The sequence below is a fragment of the Stegodyphus dumicola genome, chromosome 4 (genome assembly GCF_044657685.1).
Source record: "Stegodyphus dumicola isolate Sdum_Otavi_A_Nest chromosome 4, ASM4465768v1".
In the NCBI taxonomy this organism is placed as follows: domain Eukaryota; kingdom Metazoa; phylum Arthropoda; class Arachnida; order Araneae; family Eresidae; genus Stegodyphus; species Stegodyphus dumicola.
The window spans coordinates 118125478-118147645 of record NC_140771.1 but is presented as its reverse complement, the minus strand read 5'-3'; the positions used below and the strand labels follow the sequence as shown (position 1 = coordinate 118147645).

Here is a 22168-nt window from a genome sequence, read left to right as displayed (position 1 = left end):
CCTTTTACAATTTAAGAATGTGGTTAACACACATTCTTAAATTGGACAGGTTTTATCTAAATTATTAGTATAAAATATATAAACTATGAATTATTTTGTAACATAACTCAAATTACAAAATTCATTCTATATACGTTCAAAGTTATCTTTTATGGAATAACTGTTTTTTTAATTTAGGTAAAAACTGGATTTTTAGAAGTATTACAAATACAATGCAACACAAAGGTGATCTGATTGAAGAGGAAGGACTTTTTATTACGGTTTCTAGTTCGTATTTATATTACATTTCGTGAAAAGCATCCAAAACACAGAATGCTGTACTTTCTTCTTCCATATTATGTTATGAAATATTTCACACATTTAAAAGAAAGTGTTTCTTCAGAATCTTGCACAATTATTTCCATGTACCTCAGACTTAAATGACAACATATTCTTAAGTTATTTTTTTAGTATGAATTTACAGTGTTTTTATGGAAATTTTTGTTAAAATGTCATTAAGATAAATTTATTTGCACACTCTACGCTTTAACTATTTCCCCATTTGACACTATTGAAAGTTTTTATTCATATCTTATTTATCATAGTCTGCTAACGAAACTGAAACATCTAAAGAATAAGTTATTTTGAATATGTTTACAAAATATACGCGAAATTTTTATTTAAGTGAAAACGACTATATACTATTCGAGAATTAATAAATTATCCGAAAAGTTTATATGCGCTGAATACCGCGCGTCTATAAAATAAATCTTTAAAAAAACAGCAGACATTCAGCCAGCGTGTGCGATAAACGCGCCAAAATTGGCAGCGCGTTCACTCCCTCGCCAAGAGAGAAACGTTGGTGATTCAGCCTGGTTTAGAGGAGCCTTACCCTTGATAGAGTATTCGCTACTTTTATTTTATGTTCCAAATGCCAAAATGTTTTAAATAAAATATTTTTTTTTCACATCCATATATTACTGTAGCATGTACCTTTTAAAATTTTTTAGAGGAGAGGCTTTACTGCTGCTCATTTTAAACTCATCGTTTTAATTTTATATATCTGAAAAATAATCACTTTGGACTTGCACGTTTTACTTATTTGGGTAAATTAAAAATAAAATCCTTATTTTATTCCCCTTCAGAAATGTTCAGAGAACTTTAAGCACTATTTAAAGTATTTTGCTAATTTCTAATAATTCTCTAATTTAAAATGAACCGAATGGAGCATTAATTATAAATTGACTTAGATTTTTCGATTTAAAAGATGCCTCAGAAGCCAAAAAATCGTGTCATATTTAAGAAAGTATTTTAGAAAGAAGCTCTATAAATAGAAAAGAAATAATGCATAATTTTAATATTAATAATACAATAAACTTTGATTTTAATTTTTGTACCTTAACCAAATAAAATCGAATTATTACCTTAAATTTTTTTCTAATGTAATTAACGAAAACTTGTGAAAATATTTCATTCAAATTAAAACATTCTGAGGAAAATGTTCTGTGAAAAGTAGAGCATTTAATTCCGTTCAGAATGAAATGTTGTTTAAAAGTATGTTGTTTTCATATACTTAGGACTCTGAAGTGTTGTAGAAAAAGGAAATATATACATTTATATGCATATTTACGACGTAATTACAAAATATTTACATCCGACCGCGTCAAAACCCATTGAACTAAATGGTAAATGACCCAATGTTTTGGTCACTACGTAGGGATCGCCGGTGCTTCAGAGCATACCACGTCAAAAACTGGCTTAGCGCGCCATTGGAACATACCGCTATTAAACTCACTACCCCAGGTGAAGTTAAAAATATTATCAAGAATTCAAGTAATAGAAAAGCTCCTGGACCTGATCAAATTTCAAATAAACTCCTAAAGCAGCTCCCGCACGGTGTCATCTGAAAATTAACATCCATCTACAACGCCTGCCTCACGAACTCTTTTTCGAATGTTTGGAAACACGCCTCGATCTTCCTAATTCCAAAACCCAAAAAACCACCTGATAAACTTACTAGCTACCGGCCTATAAGTCTCCTGTCTACGCTGGGAAAGATTTTTGAGCGAATTATTTACAACCGACTGCAAAATCACCTTGACTTCATCCCCAAAGAACAACATGGGTTCAGGAAAGGACTCTCTACCACCCATCAACTGGTTCGTATCTCAGAATTCATAGGATCGGCACTCATAAATAAACAAAGTATTGCTTTCCTCATGCTAGACGTGGCCAAAGCTTTTGACCGCGTCTGGCATGAAGGCCTCATCTATAAGCTCATACAGCTGAATATCCCGAGAGAACTCGTCCTCATCCTGAAGTCATTCCTCGAAAATCGTACTTTCTCAGTTAGACAAGGTGATTATCTTACTAATCCATATCCTATCCTGGGAGGGGTCGCCCAGGGTAGTATCTTAGGACCCATTATCTACATTATTTATGTTTATGATTTTCCTACCTTCCCAGAAGATTACAACTTTCAACTAGCCTGTTACGCGGATGACACCGCACTTATACAAAAGTCCAGAAAGCCTAACAACGCTCTCGTCCAACTCCAAAATAAAATGAATCAGGTTGAGGAATGGTGCAAGAAATGGAGAGTGAACATTAATGCGGACAAATCCCAAATTCTACTCACCCGGCGCTACAAGAAACTGGATAATATCTCCGCCACTGTAACTCTATTTGGAAAACTAATCCCGCTTGTAACCCAAGCTAAATATCTTGGAATCACCTTTAATCGAACTTTCACCTGGTCAACGCACATAAATATTACAAGGGGAAAAATCTTTGGAATCATGTGCAAGCTTTTTCACCTCCTAGCTGAATCTTCAGGTCTTAGCCTAAATAGGAAGAAAAGAATTTACACGGCGATCATACGACCCATTATAACTTACGCATCTCCAGTCTGGGTAAATGCCAAACCGAACGATTTTAAAAAGCTGCAAGTTATCCAAAACAAGTTTCTCAGGATTATCACAGGAGCTCCGTATTATATCAGAAATAAAAACCAGCACCGAGACTTAAAAATTGAATATGTGAAAACTTACATCAACAAGCTCAACGAAAATTTCTACAGAAAAGCAAATCAAAATAGCATAGCGGACTTTTCTAATATTTTGAATTATGAAATCATAGAGGATGATTATTACAATAGGCCCTTCACTGCCCACACCATTAACATGTTGAATTTGCACACCTAACTAAGCAGCATCGACTAGGGTCATTTTCCGAGAGGATGACCACCCACGTGACCAGCCTGAACATATCAAAGTGCCTTGCTTCTATCCACCAGCGCTGCCTCCTGATTCGCCAGCCCCTGATCCCGGCTTTCCACCTCCGGACTTCGAATTTCTTTTAACCCCCATCACCGCCACCAGAGGGCGACACACCTGACTGCTGTTTTTCTTCTTCTTTTTCCTCCCGCTCACTGCTTCCTCCATGGGATTTATTCTGGCATTTTTCATTACCATGCCCATTGTGGAATTACATCAGGTTTACAGGGAAGTACTGCGAATGCAGTAGACCCCTGTATAAATACTTCTGTATCAAAGTATGCTTCAGAGCAGGGCAAGGAGGTTAGGTTCTTGAAGCAGGGTACGGGAGAAACCTGTTTAGGGCTACTTCATCTTACTTCCTACCTCCATGGTGATAACACCATAGTATGACCAATGACAAGCGCTCTCTCCTACTGACCATGATTAATTCGTGGATTTAAAGCATATCCCAAGATCATAATGATAAGTAACAACAATAACGAATAAATTTTACAAATATGGTAACAGAGTCTGGTTTCAGTTGTACTGCCCAATGTTTAGTTTTACCTGATGAGAAACATATGTAGCAGTTTCTGATGCCGCTACCTTGGCTAATGCTGCTTCCTAAAAATCAAAGAGAAAAAAATGTTCAGATTATTTTTCAAATTTACTTATTTACAATATAGTTATAAATAGTTAAAGTTATAAATTATTATATACTATGCAATGATCAGCTAACCGAGGAAAAACTTGCAATGAATTAACGTGGATTCCCTCACTAACATTAAGTAATTTTGCAATATTTTTTCAGTGAACTTTTGTGCTTCGTTAATTATCAGATAAAAGGACAATTTGCGATGAAAAGATAAATAAAAAAAGATTGTTTGTGTAGCATATGTGCTCCTACTAAAAACTAAATCAATTTAATGCAATTTCAATAAGCATAAAAAAATATAATTTTGATCCACCCTCGTTAATTTTCTCGCTGTTCCAAATTTGCCATTTAATTGTTTTAATTTTTTGTAAATCCACGAGCGCAAGTATTATTCTGATATAAAAATTTCATTTGGCATTGATTCATTTTAAATATTTTGTAAACAAAAGCATTACAAAAATAATATGCAGACTTTTGTATTAAGAAATCGCTGTATCACATGTTGGAATAATGGATATAAGAATCTGATGATAGAAATTTATCCAAAATATAAAATCTGAATTACTGATATTCAAAGTTATAAAATTTCATAAATATTTTACTTCATCGAATTTGTATGTGTCTGCATTTCTTGAGAAGGTTTATGGTATATCATTTTTAATATGTTGATTTTGTCAAAATAGGATATTTTAAATGTCATATATCTTCATGAAATACGTTTAAAATATTCTATGAAATTAATACAGTTATCTAAAGAACTCTTAACTACTGGTAAATAGTATCTAAATACTTTAATTGCGATTTTCAAGCATTTAATATGCCACTTTACATGTGTCAGAGGGAAAACGTTGGACTCTATATCTACTTTAAATCATTAGAATAATATTATTGTATGCAAACCTTTGTATATTTTTCTCTTGTATCCCTCACCATTGCTGCTTTCCTTGTTAATAAACGAGCAGCTTCGATTCGCATTTCCATTTCCGCTAGTTTGAGCTGAAAAAATATAATCATGTAAAAAACAGTTTATAACTGAGTTTAATAAATAAGATTTGTTGAAAAAAATTTATACCTGAATCGTTTGTAAATTGAGAATGGGTGAACCGAAAGCTTTCCTTTGTGAGGCATAGTTGATTGCACAGTCGAAAGCCGCCTGAAATAATTTCAGATGAAATAAAAGTGACATTTATTATCGAAATCAAGAATGAGCAATACGGAAAAAAATTCTAACAAATGTGCATTTTGCTAATATATTTTTTCTATAATCATTGGTACATATCTAAAAATATTGCGATATTTTACATTTTCAAAATTCTTGAAAATTGAAGATACGGGGTGTCATGCCCCAATTTACCCCGTATCGTACGTCATGCCCCAATCCCATCGGCGCATGCTATCAAATTGTGGGTACTTTGGGGAAACGGGTGATATGGTGAAAAGACTTTTCGTTTGGTTTATTTAATTATGGCTATTGCTTAGATACACTGTTCAAGGCTTTTAGACGCACGCGTCTCCAGTGGCTGCGGGGCAAGAGAGACATCCATCCCTGGAGCAGCTTCCCGGGTTCCAGGAAACGGCAAACTGATGTTACGAAATTTTATAATGAAATGTTTCCATTTTTTGCAAACAGGAGAGTACGTGAAACCATCAGTTTTCCCTGGGCGCTGAAAACTCTAGCTGCTGCTCTGCGCGTCTCAGCATATCCAAACTGCTGTTGCAACTGCATCCTTCACTTGCCTAACCCATAATTTGGCCGATCTTCACTGCGCCGACCCAACATCCAATGAGCAACTTTGACAGACCGTTTGTGTTGTAATGAAGGCTTCCAGTGCCATAATCCTCAGATGTACCGGTTAAAGTCTGAGGTACTTTAATTTTTTGTCTCCTAGCTCTCCACGGATGTATATGCCACACGTATGCAAGTGCATTCTGGCAGAGTTGCATACTCAAACTGGTAGGTACCAAATGTGCTATCCCGTAGTTACCTATTTTCACTTTTCTTTAATATACTGATATATCACTCAGCAAAACAGATGATTTCACTCTAGCTTTCAATCGCCAGTCTTTTAAAAAGTTCAGTTTATCCGACTGAAATCAATAAAGCATTGTTGAGTATAATCATACCATTTTACTAACTGCAACTGGCAAATATTATTTTGCTTCATGTTTAACTTTCTACGACTGGCAACTTTTCTTCTTATTATTGTTTGTTACTTTGGGTATCATGTTTAAAATTCTTTCGTAACATCTAATAAATATTGTTTCTAACGACAGTTCATCAGCCTCTTATGCATTTAGTAAATATCAATAAGCATAAATACACAAATGAAAAAAATATCAATATCTTTATTGATACTAAACTGCAATCTTAAGAATTAAGTTCAAGAGGAAGGCAGAAAACTCTAATTACAATATCGGGAATGTTATAATAAATAAATATATAAAATATACCTGAGCGATTCCTAATGCTTGTCCTGCTATACCAATCCGTCCGAAGTCTAAAGTTGCCTGGATAAAATTAAAATAATAATAATAATAAAAATTGTCAGAACGCAGTCGCGAGATAACGTTTAATTGTATAAAATGTGATTCATTTTAAAAGGCCATTCGTAACGAATGGCTAAATTTCTCACTAAACGCTAAATAATTCCTAATAATATCATCTAAGAATTCCCAATGCAGCATTTTAAGTGAGAGATGACAATATTTAAATTCATGGTTAATTACTGTTAGAATGTCCTCCACGAAAACATCTCTTCTGTCAGCCAGACAACTTTTCTTTTCTCTGCCGTAACTGAATAAATGACAATGAAACTATCCATTATATTGATTAATGCCCAACAGTAGCCCAAATGTTTAAAATCTCTGGACACTGGTAATTCGTTACGGCTTCAAATTCTGTCGAACGGACTGGCTGCTAAGATGTTTTCGTGTGAACAGCGTCGGATTTAGCATTTTTCCTAGGTGCGGTAAAAACTTAAAACTGCCGCCCTCACCCATCTTCCTTTAAGTTTCTCTAACAAATATTAATCTAAAAAAAAAAAAAAAAACGCAGAAATAGGTACAGTTTGAGATAAAATGTAAAATCCATTTTATAGTAAGAAACTCTTTATGCGCCATTTTGATTATGAAAAAAATATACATAGGAAATGATTTAGTTTCTTTACCTTATGGTTTAGTTTCTTTAGTTTCTTTATTACCCTCTCATGCTTTATAAGAGGGCTATCTGCCTAAGAGGAGAGATGCCTTCGCTGAGGACTTTCTAAGAGTAATTGGCTCGTATGCAAGTTACGCATGGGCGAAACGACGGAAACGCCCATGCAGCCAGCTGATTCGCCTAAATTCTAACCTCGCGATCGAATTACCAGTGTTCAGACTCTACTGGTCAGCCGCTGGTGAACCGAAATATATACCAAAGGTTACATAATCAAAAATCCGTGAAAATCCTCCTAATGCCTTCCTGATGCAATGAAATAATCAAATTTACATTTTACCTTAAATAGGCGTTTTTTTCAATATTTATAACAATAACTACTCATAAATGATACTGATAGAAAACAGTTCAATACTAAAGATTAAAGTAGTTCAGCACAGTACAAAAATGGGAATCACACATTACTAAATAATAAAAAAATTCATTTAAACAAATATAAGCAAACTGCAAATCACTAATGCAAATGGATTGAATAATTTTATGCCAACCCAACAATTTATCCAATCTAGAGCAAACAGGAAAAGAAAAATGGAGAAATATAATTGAAAATCACGAGAACAAGTAAAAGATATCTAACAAGCAGGCTAATATTACTTGAATAACAGTAATAAGTACGAGAGCTAAATGAAAGAAATTTTTCTCCAATATTTTGAGCTTGCGCTAATATTTCATGGAAAAAGAACAAATGCATGTGAAGCATTTCATTCAAAATTCAGTGCGAATTTTTACCATTCCCATCCTAATGTCACCTTCACAGATGACATTCGCGAAATTCAGATAGATATATTTGTTGCAATAAATGCTGTGAAGAAGCACAACAAAATATAAACGGGAATTACCCAAATAAGAAAGAAAGAATTGCGGATTTGCAAATTTAAACGCGGTATGGAATGATTTCACGGTTAGAATTCCTAAGACGTATTTCCTGTCACCCAAAAACCGTACATTTTTTTATTGCAATCCATTGTATTGAAGCAAATGAATATGAAATTTTATAATAAATATGATCATTTTAAATTACAAATGTATTAGAAAAATGTTCGAAAACAGGTCAGCATGGTAAAGATGGAAATGATTGATTATAGAAAAAGCCTTTTTTTTTCCTCTTAAATTTCTCTTTTATGTCATTATGAATGTCTTAAAATTCTATAGCTACTTTCAGAATAACTTAAGAAGTTTTGAAGTTTTGATACAGTTTTATGTATACTATTTTGCAATGTTTCGATTTTCGAACAAGTAAAATGAGTTAGACTCTTTATTACTGTTTTTCATAAAACTTAAGCTTTCCCCATTGCTCATCTTAGCGTAGTTTAGTAGATTCATTTCCTCTTTCTTTCCAGTTTTTAACATTTTCATACCCTTTTCATTATAATAAATATTTTACTACTCCAAAATCTCTTTGCATGGTCAATGAATATCACCCGTATCATATTGCTGTCAGTTATTAAAGGAAACGTTTTACTTTTCAAAAACTGATTTTTTTTTTCCAAATACATCTTCCGCTTTCAGTAAAGATGTATTAGCTTAAGTTAATATACTCAGAATTCTGAATATACATGTAACAATTCTATTATTATGAATATAGATGTTAATTCTGATGTATTAATTTAATATATAGTACAATAAGGCTGATATGCTAGCTTATTTCGTCTTCTGAATGTATATAGCAATTCTGGTACATTAGCTTAATATATCTTCTGAATATATATAAAAATTCTGATAGATTAGCTTAATATAAATTCGGAAAATATATAATAATATTGATATATCAGCTTAGATATAGCTTCTGATCTCAAACTGTATAACGCATAGAGAAGCTCAAGTTAAACGCTTTCAGTATAGAACGAAAATTCCTAATAAACGTGTTAAACAAATTAGATGGAGGAAAAATCCATGTTTTAATTATATCCTTACAAAATGTGCGTTTTTGGAAAAACTACCGGAGTTTGCAAAAATGTATCAACAATAGAAAATCGAGTTAATTTTTTTGCTTATTATTTTCTTATTAAAAGGATTTGCAAAGAGATACGCTAAGCTAAAATTTACCAATGAATAAAACTTTGCAGCATTTTTAAAGAATAAATTTTAAAAATATTTTTATTTCATAAACGAAAGTTTTTACGATACATTTTACTAGTAAATATCTACAGAGAAAGAAAGAGCTTTTGGTCGGTATGGTATGACAAAGCACCCGAAGGATATCTGCCTTGGAGTGAAATGATTTCCGTGGAGGAAAACCGCGAAGATCAACTATGCAACCAACTTGTTCGCCTGGGATTGAACTTAGCTTGCAGCGGTCTTCAATTCGATCACTAGTAAGAGCAAATTTTTAAGGTAAACTGGCTCGTATTCACGTTACATATGAAGATAAACCACGAAAACTGTCATGCAGCCAAATTGTTCTCTGGGATTTGAAACTCGCGTCACGTAGAGCTCTTGAAATTAGGCTTATGTGATGCTGTGTGTTGAACAATATATTAAAGAAGATAGAAGCTACATACAATATTAAAATAAACGCAAAAGTGTGCTAAATATAGATTGAGGTACTTGGTAAATGAGTTATATTTATCTCTATGCCATCATAAAACAATATATCACAAAAATATCAAAGAAGAAGATAACGCAATCTATATATTAGGAGCATTTGCTATTAATTCCAGTTGGATGAAAATTTTTATAAAATTTATAAATGACCTACACTATTAATCACGTTAACTTCTTGTATTATAAATAACGACAGTTAGAGATATTATTAGCATAACTCAGCGTCATCTCTCTTTAAAAATAATTTCATTGAAACCTAAACCTGGTAAATTGAATAAGATGCGTACTAAAGATTAATCAACACGGAGACGTTAGAAACGTGTGTTAACTGGAGTTACGAAGCAGAAGTTTCTAAAAATTATCATTTAAATATAAATTGCATGAATAAAATACAATACTATACAAATTCTTATATACAGCAATAAAGAAATATATGATGCAAGTTTAAAAAGAAATGGATGAACAGGAAATAAAAAATTCTAAGAGATGAATATAAGGCAGTGGTTCAAGTCCGGGCGAGGATATTGCTCATTTTTCATATCTCCTGCTTCAAAATAACCTAATGTCTCTACAAAATATTTGCCTAAAATGGTGAATTTGAAAGTTAAGACTATACTATTATCTAAAAAAAATTCATTAATATTTACCTAGACAAAAAAGAAAAGAAAGAAAGCTAATTTAAACTGCTCCTCGTCGGACTTTGGAATCCCTCTATTCTCAGCCCTCTCAGTGATTTTATCGTATTCGGATTAGAGTCGTATTCGGCTGCACTTTGCTTTCTTTTTTCTTTGTTCCAATAAAAGATTTCTTAGTAATTAATTATAAATATTCTTATAAGAGGTTTTTAAACCTGGCTTTAAAACTACTAATGTTGTATCAGAATTAGACAACATTCCAAATACTATCCAGTGCCACGGTTGAAATTTCCGCCAGCAGAAGTTGCCGCCCCGGGGCACAGACACCGGCTTGCCCCCCTCTAGATCCGGGAGTGGGTATGAAGCAATGCAGACGCCTGACATATCAATCATGTTGAAGATGTGTCTGTTAGCACATCTTCAACAATACCTATGTCTCAAAGTAGTTTGCTTTTTGTTGAACCCTCTACAAGAACAACGTTTCCTTTTTAAAAGTTGAGCTCAGAAGAAAGATTTAAAAAGTGATGAGCTTTCCTCAATTGTAGCAAATATTGTTCCTTTCATTTAAACCACAACTACTTGAGGAGCTTCGGCTTTCCTTCTTAATAGAGCTCGACTGGAAGTCTTTTTGTAAAGCTTAAAGGAAAACTGATTTCCTCACGTCCAGGAAGTAAGAAATGCAATGATGTAAGAGAGCGAGTTTCACCCAGCTCACTGCACTGGTAAGGTAATGATATGTTAATTAAAACACATTCTATTTCCCTAAGTATTGTTGTTAATTCCTCATATGACAATAAAGCGCTTCCCAATATTTTCTTTAAAAGTTCCTTGATACTCTTCATCATGCGTTCCCAGAATTCTCCCCACCATTGTGAACGCACAGGGAAGTGATACCTTTAGATGTTATGAAGTCTTTCAGTGTTGGATCTATGATAATCCTTCAGTATTTTACTTGAGCTGCGGAAAGATTTGGTGCTGTCTGAATAGATCACTTTGCAGTTTCCTCTTCTAAATAGAAAATATCGAAGTGATAAAATAAATCTTTTTGTTGACATGTCTGAGACGACATCAGTATGCACTATGCACACTAAAACGGAACAATGCATACATTTTTAGCCTTTCTCTCTCAGATTTAATGGTAACTGCTCCGATGAAATCAGTTCCTACTACTGTGAAAGGAGAAGTTTCAAATGCACAATGTCTTCGTAATTGTTCTATTAGTTGCCTAGCGGGTTTCACTGTGTACTTTCCACAGATAATACAAATAGCTGTAATTTTTTCATTTCCTATCTGCCTCTAGGTATCCAAAATTCATTCCTGACTTTGGACAATGTTACCACAACACCTGAAGGGAATTATTTTATATGTTCACTAAATATCCCTAGTTCTGTGAACTTTGGCAGTGTAACAGGATGTGTTTCGTCATCTATTAGTTCTGCTTGTTGCAAACGACATCTGACACGCAAAATACCTGTACTGTCCAGATATGGTGTTAAACTGTAAAGCTTAGACTCAGGTGTTATTAGATTATTCCTCTCTAGTTGTTGAATATCTGAAAAATAATTCTTTCTCTCTCTACACTTGTGTTAGCCAGTATTTCTCAGCTTGTTTGATCTTCACTGCAGCAAGAGGATCTTCTTCACACGCAAGTTTTAGCTTGGCAACAAACCGCTTCAGCCAAACCGAGACTTTCAACAATTTTTCCAGAGTTCTGAACGTAGTAATATTTAACGCAATTTCACCTGCTGGAACAATCATATGAACATAAGTGCTCAAACGTTCCAAATTTTAATTATCAGCTTGTACTTTAAACTTTTGCTCAGGCCACTGATCTTTACAACCTTTCAACCATGATGGACCATGCCACCAAATATTATCATTCAGTAGTGCATATGTTGTTTTGTAGAGTCATTAGGTTATTTTGATGCTGTGAAAAATGTGCAATGTCCTCGCCGAGACTTGAATCTAGACCTCTCGAATAAGCGCCGAGTGTGCTACCGTTACACCACGAAGGCATGCAGAAAGGAGAGAAAAAATAACTTCTATACTCCCACTTTTAAAGGGCGACTGGCGATTAGGAGACTCAATCGCCAAATCATGGTGATGAAGAATCATCATCCACCACCTTTTAGTTCCGGTGCCACTGTAGAGCCATTAGGTTATTTTGATGCTGTGAAAAATGTGCAGTGCCCTCGCCGGCCTCTTGAATACTCGTCGAACCTGGACCTCTTGAATACGCGTCGAATGTACTACTGTTAAGGTATGCAGAAAAGAGAGAGAAAATACCTTACTAGGAATTAACTTATTTGCAGGGTTTTTCGACCCTGGACAATAAATATTTCTACTTATCAGGAGAAGTACAGTCCTGTATTTCTGCAATCTGGCATAAACTGCTTCCACTCCCGCACTGATCCTTTAATCCAGAGCAAACATATTTTTGAATCTATCCAAAGAACCACTTTCTCAACTAAGCCTTCGAACACCCTCAATAGATACTTCCACAACCTTGCCGCGACTAATGCCCCTATTAATTCTAATCTAGGAAGTGGCAGTTTCTTTAATAGTGCTATAATACTTTTCGAAATTATAAACGACGTGCTCTCTCATTCTTATACACTCATGTCCATAAATTAAGGAAATTCGGAGTCACGCGGAAATCGAACTCTAAAATAAATATATCACCTCTAATATCACTGCACACATCTTCAAGAATCATATGCAAATTTCAGGAAGTAACCAGATGACACCGATGGTACGTCACAATGACGAGAGTGTAAGAGAGTGATATATAAGGAATACAGGCAAAGAAGTAAAATTGTTCGCAGGCGCTTTATAAGCATTTCAGTACAATAACCGAATAGTTATGACACAAAGGACGCATTTGGATGATTTTTTACGTGGTAGAATTATCGGTCGTCTGGAATGTGTGCGTACCCAACTGGAAGTATCAGACGAACTTGGAATTGCCCAGAGTGTCATCTCCAGGCTTTGGCAATGATTCCAAGATGATGGTAATGTGAGTAGACGTTACAGCACAGGTCGCCCCTGAGTTACAACGCCGAATGAGGACCAGTATTTGGTAGTTACTGCCAAAAGAAACAGGCGGAGCACAGCCTCAGACCTGTCTCGTCAGCTCTCTTCAGCCACTGGTACGACTATTTCAAGGCAGACCGTGTACAGACGCTTAGGGCAGATTGGTCTATATGCTCGTAGACCTGTCAGATGCGTTCCACTTACTGCAACTCACTGTCGCCTGCGGTTAGCCTGGAGTAGAGAGCAGGCATTGTGGACACCGCAACAGTGGGCTTGTGTGATGTTTTCCGATGAGTCCAAGTTTAGCTTGCAGTCTGATTGTCACCGGACTTTCATATGGAGAGCTCCAGGTACCCGTTACCACAAAGAAAACATCACTGAACGATACCGTTACGGTGGTGCAGGAGTGCTCGTTTGGGGTGGAATTATTCTGGGTTGCAGAACTGACCTGTATGTTCAAATTGGAACCATGACAAGCCAAATCTATCGGGATGTCATTCTGGAACAACATGTACGTTTGTTTTGGGGCGCCATGGGCGCATAATTTGTGTTTATGGATGACAACGCTCGTCCTCACCGTGCAAACATCGTAAGCGAATGCCTTCAATCGGAGGATATCACCCGTATGGACTGGCCAGCATTCTCACCGAACTTGAATCCAGTAGAGCACGTGTGGGATATGCTTGGCCGACGAGTTTCAGCCCGTCAACCTACTCCTACATGTCTACCGGAACTTCGGAGAGCATTGCTTTTTGAGTGTTGTAATATCCCCCAAGAGCAGATCGATAATTTGATACTCAGCATGCCTAGGCGTTGTACGGACTGTATTGCATCGTCTGGGAGACATACAATGTATTAACAATCATACCAATCATGTAATATTGTTTTTATGTAAATAGTTTTTTTTTAATTTGCTCCAGGGAGAAAAAATCGCTAATTTTTTTAATAATATCAAACATATAACATCTCTTTTTGCTCTTTACCTTTTGTTTAATAAATAAGCTTTATGAATAAGTCAAATTTGTTTTGCTTCTAACTCTTCCTTTGCCTGATTTTGCATTATCCTTAATTTATGGACATGAGTGTATATAAAATGTGCCACCGCTCTAGATGCCTCCGCTGACGCGTCGCAGAAAGTATAAACTTTTACCGAATGACCTTTACCTAGAACTTCTGCAAAGTAGTACCGCTCTATTTTCAAATCGTTTAATTCCTTAATTTCAGTGCACCACTTTATCCATTTGTACTGTAATTCTTCCCCCCCCCGGGGTCGAAAGGGGGCAATCCGTGACGCTCTGGCTAAGATCAGTACTTAGACTGGCTCGGCTCCTGGAGTACGTAATCAATCTTCAGAGTGACTAGAACTATGGTTTATTCAACTGTAGGTTCAGGCTCGGTAAGGACCCTATTGATACTGTCTTGTCTTCCCTTGGTTTTGGGGACGTTGCATGGTTAGATATCCAGGCTGTCCTTGGGTGTTTGACTCCCTTGGTCAACACTGGGGAGGGGTGGAGTCTTTGATCTGTCTTCGTTCTGTTTGTGGGTGATTGCTTGTCGGTCACCACTGACACGTAATGCATAAATCTTGGCTGTGTGCAATTTTTGTCCTCTATGTTAACCGGGGGGTATCTCTCTTTGGATCGCCTTTAGGGTTTGGGGCATTTAGAATTATGTATGGGCTTAATAAAGCCCAGGTATCTGTTCGCAACTCTGAATCCCAATTCAAACCCTTCCATGTCTTAATTCGCACCATAGAAGGAAAATAAATCCTACTGGATCAAACACCTTAGCTACTGTACTTAAGACTAATCTTTTACTATTTCGCAACGATTCTAAACTACTCAATGGTATAACGTCTACTCTTAAAACATCCTCTTCCAAGTTTCCCGCCTGGTCTAACGCTTTTAACTTCCTATCCATGTCGGCCCTATTGTTTTTGCATGATCTATTTTGAACCATAAGTCATACAGCTCTTTAGAATTAGTGTTTAGCTTTCTGAAATCGAAAGTCGCATCTCCCAGAATAGGTACCACTTCTGATGAAAGATTGAAAGCTGGCTCTATACTTTTCGCTCCATAACACAAATAATCTGCATAAGGTGAGATATTTAACATCTCGATACAGTTTTTGTTTGTTTCTGAGTATTCTCTAAATGATATTTGATCATTGTATTCAATAAAAAGGTGAATAGTTACATCCAAATAATATTCTATTCATTTCATAATTTTAAAGTCCTGTCTATCATTATCAGGATACCGCAAAAATTTTAAATATTGTCTATTCTCCTTTGCTATCCGAATCATCAAAAACGCCTTTTCTATGTCACTGCAAAATCCAGTTTTAAATTTTCGAAAAGCAAGAATGATATTCAAAATATTCGGATTTAGGTTTGGGCCTTTTCAGAAGAGTTGAGTCTTTTAACGATAGCGTTGCTCTTTCGCAAATGCTGCATTTAAATACCATTCGAAGTTGAGTACTTTATGTTTACAGACCGCTGCTCGAAATGGCATGAACATCCCTTTCTTGTATCCTGATCAGTTAGTTGGGAGTATATTCATATTAAGGGAGAAAGAAGTGCTATTGAAGCGAAGTTTCGAACGCTGATTTTAGAGCGCATTGCGCCAGTTGAAAGGCCACGTTGTTACCTTGACTTAACAGCGATTTGAGTCTGTGACGTTGAGGCTTGCTCTGCCGGTTTCTATGAACCAGAGCCTCCCTGCATTTAAACTGTCTAATTACATTTCATGTTTAAATTTAAGCCAAAAGTGTTGGCTGATGTAAGCCCAAGTGGGGTCATCTGTGAACGCTTTGTAATCGAATATACGGTCAGTTACTCTCTTCTGACTTCATCATAAAACCACAGGATAATTCCTCTACAGTCTTTCTAGAGCTCGTTACCTAATAATACGAGACTCTCTAATTTTATCTTTATTATATGTATATATTAAGCCTAAATCAAGGCTCCTCCTGGTATTGTAATCTCTGCTTATGAAAATTATCAAAAAAAAAAAAAAAAAAAAAAAAAAAAAAACGCGGGGAGGAGCCATATACCTGTTAATCTCTGTTAGCGACCAAGTGACCCCACCCTTCGTCATCTCTCACCTGTTCTCATATTGTTATGGGATTGGATTCGGGGAAACCTTTTTCCTTATTTTTTTGCCAGGTGGCATTTTGCTTAACAGCTACAATTATATCGGCAGGGCATCGCAATCAGATGGAAAAAAAATTGAACTCCTCTCTTTGTTTTTGAAGCTATACTTCTCAGTTAAAAATTTCTCTCCATGCTCTCATATTGTTTCTAGCATTCTGTCTATTCTCATTAGTGACGCTTTTACCATTTTACATTTTTTGCATCGGTGTGCTAGAAAAAGAATGGTTTTTGCTTCCCTCATCCCTTGAAATAGTATCTTATGTACCGTATATTCAGGGTTTAAATTAAGTCGGAGGCCGGCTGAGCTATTTGTTAGTCTTTGAATGAAGTTGTAAGTACAGCCAGAGCCTCAACTAAGACACGATTTGATATTTAATTTCTTTTATTTAACTATTCAGCATGAATTTAAGAATTTATCAAATTTTTATTTTTACTTTTATATGTTACTGAATTTTATTTTAATTCAATTTATTAGTCCAAAGGGGCTTTGTCCTTTGTCCCTGAGGGACTATTGTTTTCGTTTTGGCATTTTGGGTTGAAATCTTCAAAAAGCTGTAACACTTTTTAAATTGTTGCCACAAAATATTATCACCCTGTATTATAGTTGAAGAAATTAAATAATGAAGAATCTGCATAAATGCATGAATATTTCTCGCATTGTGAGAAAACAACGGTACCTAAAGCCATCAAATTTTGAATGACGTAATCCTACTGCGAATATGGGCATCTGGAAGCCCAACTTTGAAATTTGGAGTTTGTTTTATTATTGATTTCATATTTTGTAAAACTTTAACAAATTTCTGATTAAAAACTCAAGGATTTCAAAGCCAGTAATGGCAACGTTGTACAGAAAATCTCCAGCGCGTAAGACTGTGTATCGGAAATTCTAAAGATATACTCAGTTTAAAATTATTTTGTGATATTGCTCTTGAACTGAATTTTATGGTTTAAGTGCGAAGAACATGATATTTAATAAATAAAGGTAACACACAAAATGTTAAAAAACGCCCCTTTGGTCGTAATTTCAAATCTGAAACCTTTCAGATTTTCTTTTTTTTTTTTTTATTATTATTTAATTATTTTAGTTATTAGTTATTTTATTTATTTATTTTTCCCCCTTCTTCTTGAAGATTTTCCTGTAGGGCTCCGACACTTCTTATTTTAGAAATTACGCCTTGCTAAGGAGTAGCGGAGACACAATAAGAACGGGTGCGATTTAAGATACAGGGAAGTATAAAGGAAGATCTTGTTAGATACGAGAGTATCAAATTGCTATGTCTTCTTATTAGAATGCAGGTTCCTTTCGAAGGAATAATATTGTGATTGTTACCTGCAGTTTATCCATAACTACCTTTCATTTGTTTCTTACTGTATGCGTTCTATGGAAATTAAACTATTCACATAGCTTTCCCCTCTCGATTAATTTAATAATAATAATAATGATAAGGAAAACACATGAGGAAATACAGTATATTTTCATCAATATATATTTTATTTTATAGAATTTACTGTAAATATTTCCGAAAAAAATTTTTTTATCTCCATTATTAAGTAGTTTTTAGTCTTACAATACACACAAAACTTGGATACTTCAGATAATTAAAGAAACAAAAATAATAATGGATTTACATTACCATAGCTATTTTAAATCCATCACCTTCTTGACCTAAGAGGTTTTCTCGTGGAATTCTACAATCTTCAAATATCAGATTGCAAGTGGAGGATCCTCTGATACCCATTTTATCTTCCTTTTTACCTAAAGAAAGACCATCTATTGGCTTTGGAACTAGAAAAAAGCTGATACCTTTATGTTTCTTGGATTTGTTGGTAGCAGCAAAAACCTAAGTGAAATGTGAAAAAGAATTACTCATCAACTAATAAAATGTAACTAAACTTTTTATCTAAAAGATGAACTGTTATAAATGTAGAATTTTTTTGCATATTTCTTAAAAAAAAAATAAAAATTAAATAAACTCAGGTACGTTAAAAATTTGCAAACTTCAGACTGCAGTTTAGCACCCTGAAACACCACAATCTATCGAACTTCGTAAAAGCCCTTTCAGAAGTCAGCGTCAATAATTAATATTCAATTTGGCTATATAAAATTATATATTCAAAAGATGTGTAATGTGAGATTGTGTAATGTGATACATACATATATATATATATATATATATATATATATATATATATATGTATGAAATATCATAAAAAATACATACTAATAAGCTAATCACAGTGTTTTTTGGACAGTAGATTCCAAATTTCATTTGACCGTTTGAATTTCAAAGCAGTGCAATTCTTGTGAGGTATTTTGTAAGATCAATGGATAATATTTATTTAATGAAAAATGACGTAAGAGAGTAAAATTATTCTCTGCGAATTTTGCATAAAAGCTATAATTATCTTTGGCTTTGGTTCATCAATAATAACATATGGGATTTATTGCTATAATAATGTAATTTTAATAATTATTACAAATTATAATTAATTTTTTGAAACAACTGGGACTTTGTACACTGCGGGGGGGGGGGAATGGGACAGTTCTATATCTCCCCTTCTACTGGGCCGATTGACGAAATTCAACTTGCGTTTTTCATGTCTTGAAAGCGCGACTTAGGATATGTTTTAGATTTATATATAGCACTGTTCTAATATAGGTATTTTGACACAATATCGACTTTTTCTGAAATAACATACTAAGTTTTTTTCATATTTCCATTCAACGACTCAAATTACGCCAAACTACCAAGTTTTGTAAAAATCGCACGAGTAGTTTTGCAAGAAAGTTGAGATAAGAAAGTTGAGACAAGTAGTTGAGATAAGAAGAAAGGCAATTTGAATTTTGTCAATCGGCCCAGTTAAACAAGAAATATCGAACTGTCTCCCCCCCATTTTTTTGCGCATTGTACAATGATTTTATATTTACAGGCCTTTTTCCATTTGTATGATTAAGATTATTTTCACAAAATTATGCACTTTTTTCAAGGAATTTCGGAGGTATTATATATATATGTTTAAAATATATATTTAAAGAAATAAACTAAGCCTTTTTTAACACCCTGAACATTCCAATGCTTCACATGCATATACTAAATCTCACAACTTGAGGCTTATCATTTCTTTTTTCAAAGTGTACCATAATATTCTTACTTCTAGATTCTAATTTTTCAAGGTTAAAAAGGTAGTCTGCTTACCACAGCTGCTTCAGCTTCGTAGCCATTTGTTACCCAAGCTTTGGTCCCATTTAGAATCCAAGAATCTCCATCTAATCGTGCTGTTGTTGATGCTGCAACAGCATCACTGCCATTTCCTAAGATTAAAATTGTAAAGTTGTATAATTAATTAATTGTTTGAAGAATAAGTTTCTCTGCATTTCTTTAGCGTGCATAATTAATTTATTCTTTGAAAATTAAATTTCACTAGTTTTCTTTTACGTGCATCAATAATCTTTGCATGAATAGAAATTATGTACTTTATGTTTCCTTATATGCAAATAAATAGACAGCATTTAAGATACCTAGATATTTAATTTAAGATAAAGCGGCATACACAGCTTAACACAAGCTGTTTTCAGCTGGGTTCGACAGAATGCTGCAAAGCATGTGAAGGAGCCATTCTACGCGGAGAGAAAGAATCCCTAAGCTAAAACTGACTCTGCGTAATTTACACGTGGAAACGGACTTACCAAGTTGTTAAGCCCGTTCATCAGGCTATTCACACATCATGTTTGTATCGTGTGTGTTCTGCCGCGATGTGTGAACGCATCACTACAGAAGGCAAACCAGTGAACTAAAACTGCCTTTTGTAACAATTTCAAATTCCACATGCAGAGTAACTTTGCGGAGTAGCTTAACACATGCAAAGCATTTTTTGTTCTACGAAGCATTTAAAGAAATGGTCATAATTGATCCATTATCTTGAAGACGGATATATGTGAGTCATATCACCAATTCTGTTTATGTACTTTAACAATTATTTTTTAAAACACGCTTTTAGGGATAGATAAAGAATGACATACTCTGATATTATGCTTCTAAATTTACCAGGATGCTAACAAACTGATGTTTTAAAGAGGATATAACGATAATTTCACATTTTACACTTCCTTAGTGGAAGTTCATTAATCTGTATTAAAGCGTACGAAAGAGTAGTATGCCAATCTGAAATTTAAATTTAGGCAAAATTTAATCGTGAATTTTCGCTTTGATCACATTGCGGTTAACACACCATACTAAAAAGTTGAAAAGTCTTGGGTTCGATTAGCTAGTTTGAGGTCTAGTTGATTTTTCAGGCTTCTTGCTCGTAAAAAATTCATGACTATGCATAAATATAAAATACAGTAAAAGTCTGTTTATACGTTTCTTATTTATACTTTTTTATCAACTGAATATCATTTCATTTCTGCCCCGATTCATTCATGTACACAAAAACAATAAAATATTTCATTTATACGATGCGTAAATATATCTACATGTTTTTGTTAACTAATTTTTCTACGTTATATTAGATAACATCCGGAAATTGTACATTGAAGGGGAGAAACAAAGGTGAGGAATATCACAAGTCTGACTAGTGGATAGGTTTAGTCCCATTTCACCAGGTATCAGAACAGCCGAAAGGAAAATTAGTTTTACTTCAGTCGATAAAGCATCTCCATTTAACAAAAAACAGCACAAGTGAATGAACACCTCCTAACTTCGACCAAGATTTTCTCTTTCTTTAAGATCTTCGTTCACTAATGATCTCCAAAAATAATTATTAATGTAATTATTAATTCATATGGATTTTACTGTACTTAAAAACTGAAATGCAATTTATCTTAAATTAGAAATGCCAACAATATTATTTCTTGCAATTTTAACTTACAAAAATGTCTTTTTAATAAATCTCCTTAATTAAAACTAAAACACGTAGATTTATAATCAACACCTTTGCTTAACAATTACTAAAGTATTTAGTTTATTTAGCTTGCTTAAAATTTCTATTTTTTGCATAATATTCTTTTTAAAAAGAACACAACGGGAAAATTTTCAAATCTGATCTTTTGAATAGGATAATCGCTTTTAATTTATGGTTATTTTATAAAATTTTGGAGCCGCTATTATAAAAAAATATTCCCTTGCTATATATCAGTACTTTTAATAATTATTTAATAGCGAGATAACAGGCGTAACACATAGGACAAATCACTCCTACATGATGTCTCCACTTTAAATACAGTCAATATTAGAGAGTGGGTAAAACTATAAAGATACTGAAAGCGATAATAAGAATGCCTAGAAGATCAACTCGAATTCACTTTCTATACGAAATAAGCGCCTAAAAGGTTATCTCATTTCTTAAGAAGGCACTGCTAAGGTCTTCAGACCCATACAAGGTCAACAGGGCTTTGAAATTTTTAACATCGATTACTTTAAAAGGAAAATATACTACTCCATATTTTTTCTTTCTGTCACATTTACATTTGGCATAGTTTTTCCGTTTATGTTTGAATAAAAATGTAATATAATTAATGAAATACTCAGATGGAATGTAGGATAGAATGAAAAAATATGTGTACCTGGTTCACTCAATGCAAAGCAACCAATTTTCTTCCCGTCCATAAAAGGTTTTAAAAACTTTTTCTTCTGGGAATCGTTTCCGAATTTTTCTATGGCACCTAAATACAATGACTAAAAATAAAGCATAGACAAATTA

The 22168-nt window shown here is 34.2% G+C and overlaps 1 protein-coding gene across 3 annotated transcripts in view; it reads right to left on the bottom strand.

Moving 5' to 3' along the window:
- LOC118192139 (short-chain specific acyl-CoA dehydrogenase, mitochondrial-like) overlaps positions 1-22168 on the bottom strand; it is a 56014-nt gene that overhangs the window by 8346 nt on the left and 25500 nt on the right. For all 3 annotated transcript variants that reach the window (XM_035363040.2, XM_035363042.2, XM_085815379.1), the window contains exons 4-10: positions 22032-22143; positions 19666-19781; positions 18103-18309; positions 6343-6399; positions 4964-5044; positions 4792-4887; positions 3804-3860 (exon numbers count right to left, since the gene is read on the bottom strand). In XM_035363040.2, the coding sequence (XP_035218931.1) occupies positions 3804-3860; positions 4792-4887; positions 4964-5044; positions 6343-6399; positions 18103-18309; positions 19666-19781; positions 22032-22143 (726 nt within the window). The remainder of the gene's footprint in view (positions 1-3803; positions 3861-4791; positions 4888-4963; positions 5045-6342; positions 6400-18102; positions 18310-19665; positions 19782-22031; positions 22144-22168) is intronic.